At 42.0% G+C, this 16,034-nt stretch overlaps 2 protein-coding genes across 4 annotated transcripts; both read right to left on the bottom strand.

The window, feature by feature from the left end:
• Nucleotides 1-3,650: 3,650 nt before the first annotated feature.
• On the bottom strand, nucleotides 3,651-10,117 carry LOC147059564 (uncharacterized). 3 transcript variants are annotated; one of them, XM_085908278.1, is made up of 6 exons: nucleotides 9,766-10,117; nucleotides 9,210-9,382; nucleotides 8,894-8,936; nucleotides 7,006-8,798; nucleotides 6,528-6,870; nucleotides 3,651-4,290 (listed from the first exon to the last, which is right to left on the bottom strand). In XM_085908278.1, exons 1-6 carry the CDS (start codon nucleotides 10,013-10,015, stop codon nucleotides 4,127-4,129), a joined length of 2,766 nt encoding a protein of 921 aa, XP_085764404.1. In that variant the 5' UTR covers nucleotides 10,016-10,117; the 3' UTR covers nucleotides 3,651-4,126. The 3 variants fall into 3 exon arrangements, with proteins under 3 accessions (XP_085764404.1, XP_085764403.1, XP_085764402.1); XM_085908277.1 differs by having other exon boundaries at nucleotides 4,155-6,870; nucleotides 9,766-9,816; nucleotides 9,890-10,002; XM_085908276.1 differs by having other exon boundaries at nucleotides 4,155-6,870.
• A 1,001-nt stretch (nucleotides 10,118-11,118) lies between these two features.
• LOC147059565 (uncharacterized) lies at nucleotides 11,119-15,575 on the bottom strand. Its single transcript, XM_085908051.1, has 5 exons — nucleotides 15,554-15,575; nucleotides 14,024-14,931; nucleotides 13,186-13,357; nucleotides 12,074-12,240; nucleotides 11,119-11,948 (listed from the first exon to the last, which is right to left on the bottom strand). The coding sequence occupies exons 1-5, from the start codon at nucleotides 15,573-15,575 to the stop codon at nucleotides 11,799-11,801; spliced, it is 1,419 nt and encodes a 472-aa protein (XP_085764177.1). The 3' UTR covers nucleotides 11,119-11,798.
• Between the last annotated feature and the right edge of the window lie 459 nt (nucleotides 15,576-16,034).

Here is a 16,034-nt window from a genome sequence, read left to right on the forward strand (position 1 = left end):
AGCTGTGCCATAAGCAGGAGCAGATGGCCACGAACGCTGCCAATCGTCAAACCGCAAATAGTTTTCTTTTTATTGTCGCTCTGCCTTTACTGTTTCTTGTAAATTTCGCCATCGGAGTGCGGAAGTGATGTCACGGGGCAAAACGGTTTGGGGTTTTTAAAAGGGTTCGAGCGACTTAATGGAACCCACCCGAGAAGGCGCTTTGATTAATTCCCTACTACAAAGATCATTCATTACCTCCTCCAAGCACAAAAAAAGGCTCGGTGGTCTTTAGTGGGACTTAGGAAAATGACATGCACATATTAATTTTACCAAGCCGTGACGTGAACAAGTTATAGCGGGTCATTGGATGGGCAAGTGATTTTAACATCTGCCTCGTGTGTCTGAGGCTTAGAATGAGAGTCTGGACATTTTTTTTTTTTTTTTACAATTTAGCACACAGCGGATATCGTCGTCACACGTCTCATCATCTGATTTCTATTATTGATTTATTTATTTTTCGGCCACTGGCAGGCGAACACAGGCGAGGAGACGTAGAGTCTGCTGGACACGCCGTGTCGCGTGTCTTGTCGTTTGCTAAAAACAAGGGAAGGAAAGAAAAAATGAAAAGGTGACGTACATGGTGCACGAAAACTGACTGCCTGTTTTTTTTTTATTCTTCTTATTGGGCTGTGAAGGTGCAAGCGTGCAAAGAGTTGTACGACAATTTATTCTATGTCGATGTTTTGAATAACATGCCGAGAAGGTCATGCTGACTAATGGTAACATGATGGTGAGGACATATCAGCCAAAAAAAAAAATCAACCTCCATTATGACTGATAATATTGTTAGAATAACAAAGAGATCGGGATAGTGGGTAACGCAATTTCCATCTCTTTGTGTCTTGGCATTTGAAGTGATTGACAATAAAGCTGAGTTTGATTTTGATAATGCTGCATTCGTGGTCTGTATTCTACAAATGTGCAGGCAAATTATTCTCTTCGCAAATAATTGTTATTTTCTCCTCAAGCAGATTTTTGCACGATTGCCTCTTTTCTATGCAAAACACATGACGATTGGCTTTCTTTTCTCCTTTGATCTGGATTAACATTGGCAACAGTGTTTCTTTCTCATTTTTTTTCCCCAATTTTCTTTTTATCATTCTTTCTTTCTTTTAAAATAATAATACAGCACCTCTCTTATGAAAGCGTATTGTCATGAAATGACTTTCCCCAAGTGATGAAAGTCGCTGTCATTTAAAAACACAACAGTTGGAAGAAGAAGAATGAAGAAAAAAAAAATGAAACAAAGAAAATTGTCTCCTCATGTGTTCTTACTTAATGCTGCCGGTGGTTTGTTTATGCGGCCCGGAAAGAGCAAAAGAAAGAAAGAGTGAGCGACACACACACACACACACACACACACACACACACACACACACACACACACACACACACACACACACACACACACACACACACACACACACACACACACACACCGAGGCCAGCTGCTGCTCTGGAATTATCGAGAAGGCACTTCCCGCCGCCGCGTTCAGCACCACACTGTGACACCTGTTTATTAGGCACACCGTAAAGGCCATGTTCTAATTTCAAAACAAATGAATCCTTGTGAATTTACCCACAGACCACAATAAAAATTGAAATACAGGAAAGATGGAGATCAAACGGATCATTGTAATCGGAATTGTTTATCCTTTTGCTTTTTTTTTTTTTGCCTGCCTGGCAAATAATTATAAGATGCTAACAGTGGTAGCACTGGTAGCTAACGCTAATCTTTGCTAATAACACAGCTTAGCTAAGTCTAGTTGATCTTCGTACAACCTAAAGTCCTCGTAAAACTTTTTTGTATTTTTTTTTAGCCCTTCTGTATTGGTTCATGGCATTAAAAAAAAAGAAAAAGCACAACAAATATCTTTTAGCATCTCACTAATGTCAAGTCTTGCAAGGTGCATGGGTTTGGAGATTTTGTTGAAGTTTTTTCAGAAATATTTCTTTGCCCTCTATATTCCACCCAAATTGGAACCACAGATTGATTTTTTTTTTATTTCAAGCCAAGCCAAAGGGTACAAAAGCGTGAAATGGCGTCGCGCCACCGTGACGGAGGCTTCATTAATCATAGCCGCGGAGAGCGCTGATAGACGAGAGCCAGATCTGATCCCAGAAATGTTTCTCTGATCTGACACCGGGTCTGTGTTGGCCTCCAGATGTTGTGGCCCTCCTGCACAGTGTGTGTGTGTGTGTGTGTGTGTGTGTGTGTGTGTGTGTGTGTGTGTGTGTGTGTGTGTGTGTGTGTGTGTGTGTGTGTGTGTGTGAGAGAGAGATTATGAGTTTGTTTTGAGTTCAACAATCAATGGTGGGGAATGGGGATAGATACACGAAGTCGGCCGACATATTTAACTCACATATTTTAAGTCATTGTGTATGTAATAAGGTTATTTTGTCATTTTTAGGAGTCTCAACGATTGCCTGTGTTCAAGCCCACAACAGAGCAAACGACCCTTTTCCAATGCTTGAGCGTGTTTGTAAAATTACCAACACCGGAAAAAAACAATACTGTTTATACACACAGGAAATTTCTGTTGAGTATTTTGAATCGTGCACACATTTCTTCAGTGTTATGTGAAGTATTTCTTATGGATTATCATCTTTGCACATGGAAATTCTGGAATTGGATCTCGTTGAATATGTACATAATATATATAGATAATATATACAGAAGCCTGGGAGTGCAGGATGAGATGGTCCTACAGTGCCACCTGCTGACAGAGTACTGTACTTTATAACCCAGGAATTGCCAAAGGTTATGGTCATTTGTATTTTTCAACAGATTGCTTAGGGCGTGTAATTTTAGTCGTTAATATATTCATGTAAAGATGACTCTATATTTGTAAAGGATTGAATCATATGTGAGGTTTATATTGTATTAATTACCTGCAACATAAATGTGGTATCTTGTGTGTTCTGGTATTAATTGAAGAGTGTTCAAATGTAAGGACTTGTCGCTGGTCTAGAGGAAAACAAATTATCGGCCCAAAAAATAGTTGATAGAATGAATTAGTTTGCTGTGTTATCTTCACCGCAAGACGGCAGTAGAGTGTCGGCCATGGCGTTCCATGACAGAACATTTATGAACTTTAAAAGTAAGGGATTTTAAAAAAAATCCTTAGCTTTGACAACGCCAGTCACTCAAGAACAGTTCGTCAAGGCAAAGTACTGATACGTATTTTTCAAAATTTTGCACGAATACTTCATCCATAATTGAATTTTACAAGCAAGCCAATCACCACTAGTTTGTCCAAGTAGACTTGCCGTACTACGTTGTGCCACTCCTACCGCAGTATTTCTTGCTCGTACAAATCATGGAACCAAACGCAAGTTATCACACAATTCTTCCTGAGTAAGTACTGAACGTGGAGAAGCGTTTTACTGGACTAAAACAGCTTTTGTGTTTGGAAGAACTCGTCTCGGTTTCGGCCAAGTTTAGCTCGCTAGTCGCTAGCAAAGAGGCTCATTTGTTTCCAGCACGTCGCTATGAAGAAATCAAATGTGAATGGAAGCTTTTGTGTTTATCGTTCGAAAGTGTGTGCAGGTTGTTCTGAATTATGTTTATACAGTACGTCTGACAAATGAGTTGATGTCTTGTTTATTTTTCAAACGGTATCAAAATGGAGACTTAATAATGCACACAATAACCCACTCTGCAGAGAAACCTTTCACTTGCTTAGTTCGCGGAAAATGATTCTCTAGACATGGAATTTTAAAAATACACACAAGAACCCACTCAGGGGTAAAACATTTTGCCTGCTTTGTTTGTGGTAAAAGATTTGCTTACAATGAAATTTTAAGAATACATACAAGAACACATACTGGAGAAAAAATGGAAAATCAGAGTTGACAATCTACACACCGAACGCACTGGAAAGAAACTATTTGCTTGCTTAGTTTGTGGTCAAAGATTCTCTTTAAAGACACATTTAGGAACACACACCAAAGAAAAAGCCTTTTGCCTGCTCGGTCTTTGGTAAAAGAATTAATAGAAAGTCAAATTCAACAGCAAAAAAAAAAAAAAACACCACACACACAGGTGGGAAAAAAATTACCTGCTCATTTTGTGGTAGAAGATTCACGAGAAACACACTTTTGACAACACAAAAAAGTGCAGACTGTAGATAAAACATTCATTTATGATACGTGTGATGCAGCTCAATTCAACACATGGCAACAGAAGATGATGAGGACCATTGTGGGGCTTCCCAAGAAGACACAGTCTTACCTTCGCAATCCTATCTGATGACGATGTTGCAAAACACATATAAGGTAATACAAAATGGCACACTGGCAACAAATGTGTAAAATGCTCACATTTAGTTCAAAATGGAGACTCAAAGTACACACAATGGGGAGAAACCTTATACCTGCTCAAATTGTTGTAAAAGATTCTGTTTAAGGACCAGTTTAGCAATGCACATGTCAACACACTGAAGAGAAACATTTTGCATGCTCAGTTTGGGTTCAAAGATTCTCCGGGGACAGACGCAAGGAAGAGCACACACTAGGGAGAAACCCTTTTCCTGCTCAGTTTGTGATCAAAGATTCTCTTCAAACCATCATTTACGAACACACACTAGAGAAAAACCTTTTGCCTTCATTTTATGCGGTAAAAGATTCAACCAGAAAGGAAATTTAAGAACACATACAAGAATACGCAGCGGAGAGAAACCATTTGTCTGCTCAGTTAGTGCTCAAAAATTTTCTGCAAGTGGAGACCCAAGAATGCACACAAGAATGCACACCGGAGAATAATCATTCAGTTGCAACGCATATGATAAAATATTCTCTCGTAAGGATGATATGAAGAGACACAAACGCTGGTGTAAATAAAAGTAATGACTAGTTGAAGAAACAGATTGAAACGTGTATTTGTGATCATAAAAAAACACAGGTGGTTTGGTGAGTGATTCGATTTTTGTGCATGAATGTAATATTGTTGGTATTTTGAAAAGAGAAGTCAATTAATTATCAAAAATTATGACGATGGATAATAATGGGAAGAATTTTGCGGCTTGGTTCATATTCCACATGACTTTTGTCATGATTAAATACATGAAAATAATGACACAAAACAAACAATATTTTTTAAAATCATTTTATTAATCTATTCATTTTCTGTGCCGTTTGTCCTCACGGAGGCCACGGTCATTTTATGAATTGAATCTACATATCATAAGTGTAAAAAATACAAAAGGAGAGAAAGAAATATGACAAAAATTAGCAAGCTTGCTCTCATTTGACTTTATGTACATTTTTAACATGTTTTTTCAGGTGTCCAGACTGTGTAAATTGTTTCGGGCAATGTGGGCAGGAGTGTGGTTTCTCTCCCGTATGGATATACTTATGTCTCTTCAAGTTGTTCTGGTCGAAAAATCCTTTGCCGCAATACGGGCACCAATGTCTTTTCTCGCCGCGATGCCACCTCAGATGCGCGCTGAGTTCGGCGCTCCTCAAAAACCTTTTCTCGCACAAGTGGCAGTGAAAGGGTTTCTCCCCCGTGTGGGTTCGTATGTGGGTCTCCACGTCTCGCTTTGTGAAGAAGGCTTTGCTACACAGCTGGCAAACGAAGGGCTTCATTTTTCCGTGCACCATCTGGACGTGTTTGGTGAGGTCGAAATTGTAAACGAAGCCTTTCCCGCACTTGTCGCAAACGTGCATCCTCCCCTTGCGATGCACTTTGATATGTCGTTTCAGGCCCCGGGGGTTGGGAAAGTTCTTTGGGCAAACTTTGCAAGAGAACGGCCTGTGGCCCGTATGAAGTTTGACGTGACTATTGAGGGACGTACTGTTGCAAAGGATGCGACCGCAATACCTGCACTGGTTCTTAAGCACGTTCTTCTTGGAGATGACAAATCGAAGCTGCTGGGGGGTTTCTCCTACTCGTACAATCGGAGATGTCCATTTGTTTCCCGCGGGCTGGTGAATGATCTGCTTAGTTGTATTGGATTCGGTCTTAATCATTTTTACGGATGTCTTTGTATTTTCTTCATCAGTAGATTTTTGATTGGATCCCGATTTTTCCCTGGTCTTAACCGCACCGCCACCATTATTAGCCAATTTGGGCGACTGGACACTCGAGGAAGCGCTTTTCGCTCCTAATGAATTTGATTCCTGTTTGGAGGTTTGCTCTTCAGGAGCCTTGTAAATCCAGAGAGCTTCACAGATAGGTCTTGGAACATTTTTCATACCGGCGGGATATAATTGGCATTTTTTTTCATGATCGCTGGTGATTTTTGTCTTTTCTTTTTTAATTTTAACGGCAAACTGGTGTCGAGGCAGATTATTCTTTTGATCATTAGCGATTTTCTTAGGAGAGAGACAATTCTTGGAATTCTTAGCGGTGGAATCTTTACTTGAGCTTCCACGCGCATTAGCGGCAGTGTGTGGCGACGAGACGACAAACGAAGTGTTTTCAGGAGATAACTGACACAAACGCACAACCGGGTTTCGGGTTCTGACAGAAACGGGCTTACTTTCAGCGGTGGTCAGGTTCTTCTGTTGATTCCTGAGACTTGGTCGGGAAAAGGCATTTTCTTTGGGTGGCCCCGTGGGACTCAAAGACACGGCTCTCTTTGTGGGAACTGGAACAGGCTCCGGGGTAGGATCTTCAACGGTTTCCAATTTGGCTTTCTTGGCCATTTTGGGGATACGTGGTTTGCCTGTCTGGGGTTCTGGATTGGTATTTGTTCTTTTAGTCCGAGAGTATGTATTGCGAGGATGGACGATGATGGATTCTTTGCCAAGCGTTTTCCCGCCACGGGCATCGGTCTTCTCATCGGACAAATTTTGGGGATGCGCAGACTTGTTTGATGATGCCTACAAAATACAATAACAATCATGTATTCACATTTTCTATGATGAAGATTTACAATCAATTTTGACATTATCGAGCTTTATAAGATTGAAAATATTTGAAGACAAAAAAAAATGGATTTTTTTTTTTTTAATCACCTTTTCAGCATCTTGAATTACAGGCACCAAACACACCTGGGCCAGCAATTGGATTTTGGTCAATTGCAAATGAGGTCTACAAAACTCCACCGGAATGGTAGAAGAGCCTTTTAAATCTGGACAGGAGCTGGTTGAGACTTGCGATGGACGGGTTGTCGTTTTTAATGCCTGGTCATCGAGGAGAGAGGAGGCGCTATCACCTGCGGATTGGCTATCATCTCTGGACAATTGCGGAAGCAAAACCGAGCTAGCGGACAGCGGCAGACGTGGCAGCCTTTTGAGTTTGATGACTGGGACGAGAGGACGAGACCTTCTGGGCACACTCTCGCTCGACGATGCTGCCGCTTGTTCCTCGGGAGTTACATTTTGGCAAAAGCTCGCTGGCTCTGATGAAGGTTCCATTTGCGGAGATGGCGATGTCGGTACAGTCGGACTTGACAATGACACGGCTTGTTTTTCTTTCCTGATGTTCATCTGCTCGGATTCCGGTCGCGGCGATGACCAAGTCGCTGCTTTCTCGCCTGGACTTATTTGGAAACGATCACAAATGTTTGTCTGCTGTGATGAAGGTTTGGCTTGCTGAAACGAGGATTGACTTGGATCTGAAGTCACTTGAGTCACTTCCTCTGATGATGTCATAGCGACGGTTAGTCCAATTGCATCCTGGTTGGGTGTCTCCGGTAATTGCGGCTGGCTGGACACAACATCGGGAGCTCTGCGAATGATTATTTTGACTTTTTTAAACACCATTGGGTTTGACTTTTGTTGCGTTGAACCGATTGTTTTGTCGGAAGTGACGAGGGGAGCAGATGTGCGGGACTTAACGTTCCTTTTCCTTCGAAAGAGTCCGAAAGATGAAGATGCGACGGCTGAACGCTTATTGCGGGTGCGTTTAACTTTTGACACCGAGATCTGATTCGGGGAAAGCGGAGCGGTCGTTTCTCGTGGATGAGGGGATGGCGATTTGACAAAAACTTTAAGGGGGGCGGGGTCTGGGACCACGGTTGTCCCGAGAGAATTGCTGGTCGACAATGACGTTGATGCCACGTCAGAAGGAGCGACGCCATCTTGTTGTTGATGCTCTGAAGCGACGCCAACGTTGAACTGAAAATTGTCGGATTGTGTCGTACCAGCGACAAAAAGCGTCTCGTTGTCGTCCGTTGTGATTTCTTCTACGTTGTTGCCACTTACATCGGCGGTCGGCGGCGAGGGTAAAGCTTGAGGAGCTAACGGAGACGACACCGCCAAAGTAGAACCAGGACAGCGGTCTTGGGGTGTCGGCACTTCCCGCGGGGAGCTACGATTCTTGGAGAGACCCATTGCGTCAAGGAGAAGCATTGCATCCTGTACCGTTGCGGAGCCGCTACACCTAGTGAATGAATTCCCAATCTTAAGCGTCGTTATGTTGCTTTCGGTATCGTTTTGGTCTCCTGTTTCCCACTCGGTCTTAACTTTGGTCAAGATATATTTTTCTTTTTCTCCTAGCTGTTTGTTCCAAAGCGTTGGCTCAACGTTCAGTACGTCTCCCAATGATGGCAGCTCAGTTGGAACCTCTGACGCCTCCGACGATTGAGCTGAGATTTGACCAACTTCCATGTCGTTGTTAATTGCAGCGAGCGAGATGACATAATTTACAGGCTGTATTGATTGATTGGGTGCCTCGGGTAAATTGCGACCTCCGTCCAAACTAGTCACTTGAGTGTCTTGTCTTTTTCTGAGCTCTTCGGTCAAACATTGTTGGCCGATGTCAGGGTCTCTTGTTTCATTTCCACAAGCGGTGGTCGGTGGTGGATCTAAGAAAAATGACACAACATTGAAAGTGTGTTAACCATTTTAACAGAATAATTTCTTAATCTGTTAATATTTTCAGTCTGATTTAACTTCTCACCTGGAAATAATATGTTTCGGCTGGCAACAGTGGGTTCAGAGTCCTTTCAAATAAAAGAAAGAAACAAAAGATAGTCACGATAACCTGTCAAACGTCATATAACACCAAGTGTTTAAATGTTTGGGTACCATGTTTGGTTCTGTTGGACCCGAGTGCTGCTGACACAGCCAACATTGTGATCTTATTAAAGTGTTAGCACACAGAGCAACATTGCTTTAAAATCACTTTCTTGAACAAAGGAAGTACTTGGGTCGTACCAAAATCTCACTAATCGATCCAATTGATTTTTTTTTTTGCTACCATTTCACTTGCATACCTCATGGTTTGGAATAGAAACGGCCATGTCTGGATTGATTTCTTTTTCAGCAACACCATCATGGTTGTTTAGGACGATGTACAGCATTTGCTCTTCTTTACATTGTTTGACTTGTTCCTCTCCATTTTGCACCACTGGTTGGTCTACCATCAAAAGATGGTAAGGAAGAATATCTGCAAACATTGGGACAAAAGTCAAATTAACACTTTGAAATGTTAACAACTCTAACTAAAGTCTGTCTTTTTTTTTAACTTTGGTTTTTAAACATTTCAGACGGGGCTATAGCATCCCCCTGACCACGCTGTAGCAACTTGGATGCCCGCTAGCAGATTCAGCAGTACATGTAATACGTGTAATGTACCATTATAATCATGTAATACCGAGTGAGGAGTGGAATTAACATTACTGGGAAACGAACGAGAATACAAACAATACTATGTAATAATAAGGCTACGATCGACTTAGAATTGCACGTTCACACGTAACAACGAGGTCTAAAAGACCAGAGAAAATTTCGGAAGCATTTTGAGAGGAACAAATGCCGAAACTCACGTACCACATTGCACAGCTATATCCTGGATATTCGAACAGCCACTTTGGCCGGGATCTTTAATGACAAATATTTTGGTATTAGCTATTTGTCTGCATGTTGTTTTCAGGGCCTCGTTCTCCATCTTCACCTTTGTCAATTCTGCCTTTAATTCATCAACCACCGTTTCAAAAAGTTTAGTCGTTTCTGCAACCGTACTTTTGACCAACCCGTTCATAAAACAGGCGTATTTTGTTTGAAAATCTTCCGTTGACATGATAAGATGCGAACTTTTAAATTAAGTTACAAAAAATCGGTCCGATCGAAACTATTGTCCATCGAGCTACACCGCGACGACTATTTTCAAGATGGCTGCCAATACGTCATTAGTATTCGCGTGAATGTGCTACGTCACATTTACGGCCTTTGTTTATTGGTCGGTAGTGGACGCAATACTGTCATCTACTGGGCTGAAGTGGCATGAACCGATCTAAAATTCAAAAAACATATTTACAGTATTTGCACTTGTACCTTGTTATAAAAAAGTTGTTATAATAATAAAAGCGTTCTAAAAATATATTTACAGTGTGTATACTTGAGCTACATCTACATATGTTACACACAAGTATGATATTTAGATTTATATGATACATTATTTTCTATATGTCATTTATACAACATATTAATATCGTATTTACATGTTCGAAATTATTATTTAATGTTCTAATGATAACATATGTCAGCCTAGTTAAAAGTAGACGTACTCGTGAATGAAGGCAAATAATTCCTAGTATTTTTTTCTCTTGTAACACATTGCTTACACGAATTAAACATTGATGCTCTCTAGGGTGTGTGTGTTATTTAAAGGTTACACTAGACTAGAGATAAACTACGTATGCAGTGGTTGATGCTAGAAAGCTCATATTGGTTAACTGTCAACTCGTATTTTCCCTTTTGGGCTTTTATTTAGCAAGTTCTCCAATATGGAGTTGGCGGAGAAGAAGTGACACATGGACAAGCCAGCGTGATGTGATCAATAAGAAAAGGTTGTTGTTATTTGTGGGATATGACTCAGAAATCACTGACTGACCCAATGATCATTTCTTACACGTGACAAATTCAGAAAATAGTCTTAGCCCAAAGACTAGAGCCAGTGATAACAGCAAACAGGAAGTTTATGAAAGGTTTCCATTTTAGCTTTATAGACATACTTGGGAAGTGATTAATACATGAGATTAAAGCAAGAGAAAATGACAATTAAAAAATCTCCAAATGAATAGTCTCTTTTATTTATTTATTTTTCTGATCATTTGAATGATCATATCACAATTCTGCAGAATTTCCACACACCAAAAATAAATCACACACGTATTCCCCATTTTAATTTAAAGTCTTTCAATACAGTGACAGCAGGGCTGACTTGAATGTCCCAACTAATGAAGTGTTTCACATTACGCTCGATTTAAATAACACGGCATATTACACACTGTGTAAATGTCACCATGTCACATGCTGGCTAATGTGTTATGACATCACACTGCCCCAGGATGGACATTACGTCACAACTGCGCTCTATTTTTAAACAAAGTCAACAATGTGAATTGCCAACATGACGGAAATAATAAAGAGAAGATCATTTGAACAGAAGGATGTGTTGATTTTCAGTTTTGTTGAAAATTGTAGCTTCTTAGCTAATGTGCTTGTGTAGCGTAAAAATAACAGTTTTTAAGGCGTCACTTTGACTCACTAAGGCGAAAATTAATGCAGGTCTTAGCTTATGATGTTAGCATAATTAACTCTTGAAAATAGAACCCTAACTATAATAATACATCACTTATGGTGTCACACAGAATATAAAACAATAGTTACAAGTGTACAAAAGACAACAAAAAGATGTTAGCGAGCTAAGCTAACAAGCAAGCCGTATGCTTCAGGTTGTACCGCTTGTGCAGGGCTATTGCTTTTTGCGCTTGAATGATTGGGAGTAAACATTCGTCTCAAACACGTTACAATGAAATCAACAACAACAAAAAACCAATCAAATTCTCTATCAATCACTTCTACCGCACATCTGATTGGATGGCATGCCAACGAGCGGTCTCCCCGGGGGCCCGGTTGCACATTTCCATCCAGTGTTCTCTCCCAGCCTCCGAAACATGACCATTGATCATCACCCGACCCAAAATGCTACTCTTGGTGTACAGACGACCCTGTGAACGAGAAAATATCATCGTAATTTGAGTTCATCTCCTTATTTGGAGTGACCCGTATCGAAATGTCTTAATTTGAGTGGATCACAATAATCGAGGGAATGATCAGGTTTTTTTTTCGATACCTGCATGATTATGAACTCAAAAAGCAATGGCAGTTGAGCGACATCGCCGGGCGGCAAGTCGAACAAGAAAGGTGCGTTCCATACGGGACTGGAACCGCAGGCGGCTTTGGTCTCCTTGGTGCTGATCACTTTGCCGTCGTGATGCAACTTGACGATGATGTAGTGGACTGAGGAGGAAAAACATGACACCGGTATTTCGCATCAGCATTGTCAACGGTCCAAAGAGAATGCAACTGTCCTTTTTTTTTTAATCCACGCGAGCATTTTAATTGGATTGCATAATAATTCAAAAGCAATTTTTGTGGTGTTGACACATTCCTGGAAGCGTGGGGACTCTCTGGGGGTAACAAAGTGGAATGAATTTATCCGGAAACGTCAACGCTGCTTTTTGTTGTCTTGCTTTTTTTGCGCGCCAGTGAAGCGAGGCTGGAAATGAGATGCTAAGTAGACGCGAGAGGAACCGACATGGCTTCCTAATCTGGTTATACAACAAGACGGTGAAAAGTTCTCGCGTGTTTTGTCGTCGTTTCTAATACGTAGTAGAACAGGAATCCCTCGCAGTTCAATAACGGGTTCATCTACGACTCAATCGGAGTCAATTGTATCGAACATCTGAAGTGATTCGCCACCTGCGTTGTAATTGGAGTGAATCTGAACACGGAATCATATTGGATTGTAATTGAAGTGAATCATATAATATTTGGTGTCAATCATATAGTATACCGTATTATAATTGGAGTGGATTATACTGTACTGTAATTGGAGTGAATCATATTGTGAAAGGAGTCGATCGAATCGTATTGTAATCTGAGTGAATCATACACCAGCGGGGTGAATTTGTTCGGTAATTGGGGTCATCATCATTAGAGTGAATCATGTAATGTCACAATAGTAAATTGCATCAAATCATCATATGAATGAATACCATGGAAGTAAATAGTATCAAGATAATCGAACTGAATCAATTGTATCATTCGAGTGAATCATATTGCATTGTTTGGAGTGAGTCGTGCGTGTATTTTTTTTACGTCACAAAAGGACATTCTGAGCAGACCTTAAATCCAGTGAGCAGACCTCAAACATCATCTACCCGCTGTGATTGTTGCTGTTACCTGGTGCGCCAGGGATGCGGGTGAGCTTGGCCAGCTGGTCGGCTTTACGCACCATCACCTTGATGCGCCGGGCCGGCACTTGGTACTGGAGCAGCACAAAGAGCTGACCCAATGATCGCGGCGCACACAGCGAGCTCTTCCTGCGTGACCACGAATCCTGTGAGCTCATACTCTGAGGAACAAGTAACACAGCAATGGGATATTTTATTGAAGGAGTCATTTAGGCAGCAGATGTTCCCTTTATTATTTGTGGTGCATCCACAGACCCAAAATAGATCCCAGTCACTTTTGAGTTGCTGAGGGTTGTGATGTCACTTCCTGGCTGCGGGTATTCCGACTTTCTTTTGAATATAAGCGCCCAGCCGAGCATGTACGATGTCGGGGTTGCGTTTGATCGTGTTCTTGATAAACTCACTGAATGTTTTGCGTCACTCGTTTGCTCCATCGAATCTACAGAGCGCAACCGACTTGAAAAGATCGACTTTGGTCATAAATCAAGGGTGTGGGCGCCCGGCGTTTACGTCACGGGCGTTGCAACTCACGCACACGTCCAAATGCATCAGTCAATTCCAATGGAGAGGGGAAAGCGATGGGCAAAGACGGGCTTTCACAAAAATTAGACTTGGCACAATCTGCTGAGTTATTTATCAACACTGGCAGAGTTCCAGCTGCTCATTTTTGACCATGATAAAGAAAAGTGAAGCACGCTAACTAAAACTAGTGATGGATAAGCTCGTGTGGGTTAATCACTCTGGAATTGACAAAAGTATCGGAACAGCTAAACACCCAAAGACTGTTTTATCAAATTCAACCAAGCATGCATTCATTGATCTTTTACCTTCTTGAGTTTACTTTTGGCAGGGCTGAGCTCCCTCGTGCAAGTTGCCGTTGTGTCGGGCTCCCAGTCCAGATGCTGGCAGGGCAGCTCCACCACGCCCAGCGCCACCTCCCGTAGGCCAGAGAAGTCACGGCTGTAGACCTCTAGTTTTAGCGTACATGCCCGCAGCCTCTCCAAGGAGCCCGCTTGGAGAGCCACGTTCTGGCTTTGCAGCTCCGGGCTGAAACTGCGGCGCCGGGATGCCACCTGGCACGGTACCGGGCACAGTGGAGGTAGGCTAGCCCGCACCAAAACCCTCTTACTCCGCCTCCTACCGGACAGCCCCAGGATGTTGACTACCAGGGTACCACTTGAGGAGTAGAGCAGGGAGAAGTGGAGCAAGGGAGTCGACTTGGTTGGGATCGGGGTCGTGGTGGAGCCGTCTTGGAATGGAGACAGCGTAGCCTGGTGGCTAAAACTTTCTCCGCTCACGGTGCTGCGTCGACTTTTCACCCAGCGAGATTTGGGAACCAGCTTAGTGAGCGAAGGCAAGGAGGCCCGACTGTGGTTCGAATTTTGACGGGACGGTAAAGGATCGAGCGGCGAACTGAGGCGGCGCAGTGGAGACAAGGACTTGGAATCCAACGGGAGATCGCTGAGGTCGTCCTCGGATGGGGACGAACTGCTTTTAGAAGACGTGTAGTCCAGAATATCGCCGTCAAGTTCTTCGTATTGTTGCCGGACGGGCCGCGTGCTCAGCGCCGGCGTCAATGTCACGGTCACCCGCTCGTTGGGGTGAGAGCACAAAACGCCCGACTCCTTATCATCTGAGGGCACGTCCTTCTTCGGCCTGCAGTAGAGGATGAAGGCCAGGACCACGCAGTAGCACAAGATGGCCAAGAGAATTGCTAGTAGGATCTGCAGATGAACTGGAGACAACCATAGTTTCATTCTGAGAGCTGTTTTGCATCTGTGATAACCTCAAACATCAAGCTGGAGTATTCTGACAGCGAGGATCAAACCAGGTCAGGGACCAGACTAAAATTTTGAAGAGGTATAAATGAGTTAGAGTCATCTTAATGAGATCAATGAGGAACTGTCGCTCATTTGTCACAATCGCTTAAGACAGTGCCATTGTCAAAAAGCCAGACAGAGGATCTGATAAATTTCCTGACAGCCAGACAGCATGTGTCCTCATATAATAATAATAATATGATTACAGGATTTAATTTAGATTTCCAATCAGGGGCTCAGAAGCCATAATTTCCTTTTACACTTCTTTTGTTGCATTGTAGTTCTTTATTTGAATTATGTGATACACTCAAAATCCATCAATCGGAATTCGGGGCTCCCCCTCAAGTGCTTTGTTGAGCCAAGTAAAATGTATTTAATATTAGAAAAATCTTACACACTATCAAACGGACAAGATGCTATTTCAATTAAGTCACACATTTGCTTCGTCAGCATGATTTCTTGATTTCATGGTTTGTTGTACGAATACTGTCGTGAAACATTTAATCATAAATAATAAATAAATAAAATGCTTCTTACCTGGCAGAATGTAGTGCGACATGACTACGTCCAACACTCTTCAACATGTGGAATCAGTGTGAGCCCACCAGCATCAGCATCATGATGCCCCTCTCTCTCTCTCTCTCTCTCTCTCTCTCTCTCTCTCTCTCTCTCTCTCTCTCTCTCTCTCTCTCTCTCTCTCTCTCTCTCTCTCTCTCTCTCTCTCTCTCAAGCTCGCTCTCTCTCTCTTTGTATAAAATTGCCCTGGAATATTTTATTAGTCCACAAGCCTGTTTAATGCATATGCACTTTCATCCTTTTAAATTTTTTTTTAATAATATTGGACGATCTGAAAGCGGCCGAGAATACAGTTTGAGATGGTCCTACAGTGCCCCCTGCTGGGGATATAAAGTACTGTACTATACCAGGGATGGGCAAATATTTGTGATCAAGGGTCTTTTCTTGGATTAAAGAACAGAGTGAAGGGCCAGTTTATTTGTAGGTTAGAAACAATTATTCT

The sequence above is a fragment of the Syngnathus leptorhynchus genome, chromosome 3 (genome assembly GCF_054491065.1).
Source record: "Syngnathus leptorhynchus isolate UIUO chromosome 3, UIUO_Slep, whole genome shotgun sequence".
NCBI lineage: Eukaryota > Metazoa > Chordata > Actinopteri > Syngnathiformes > Syngnathidae > Syngnathus > Syngnathus leptorhynchus.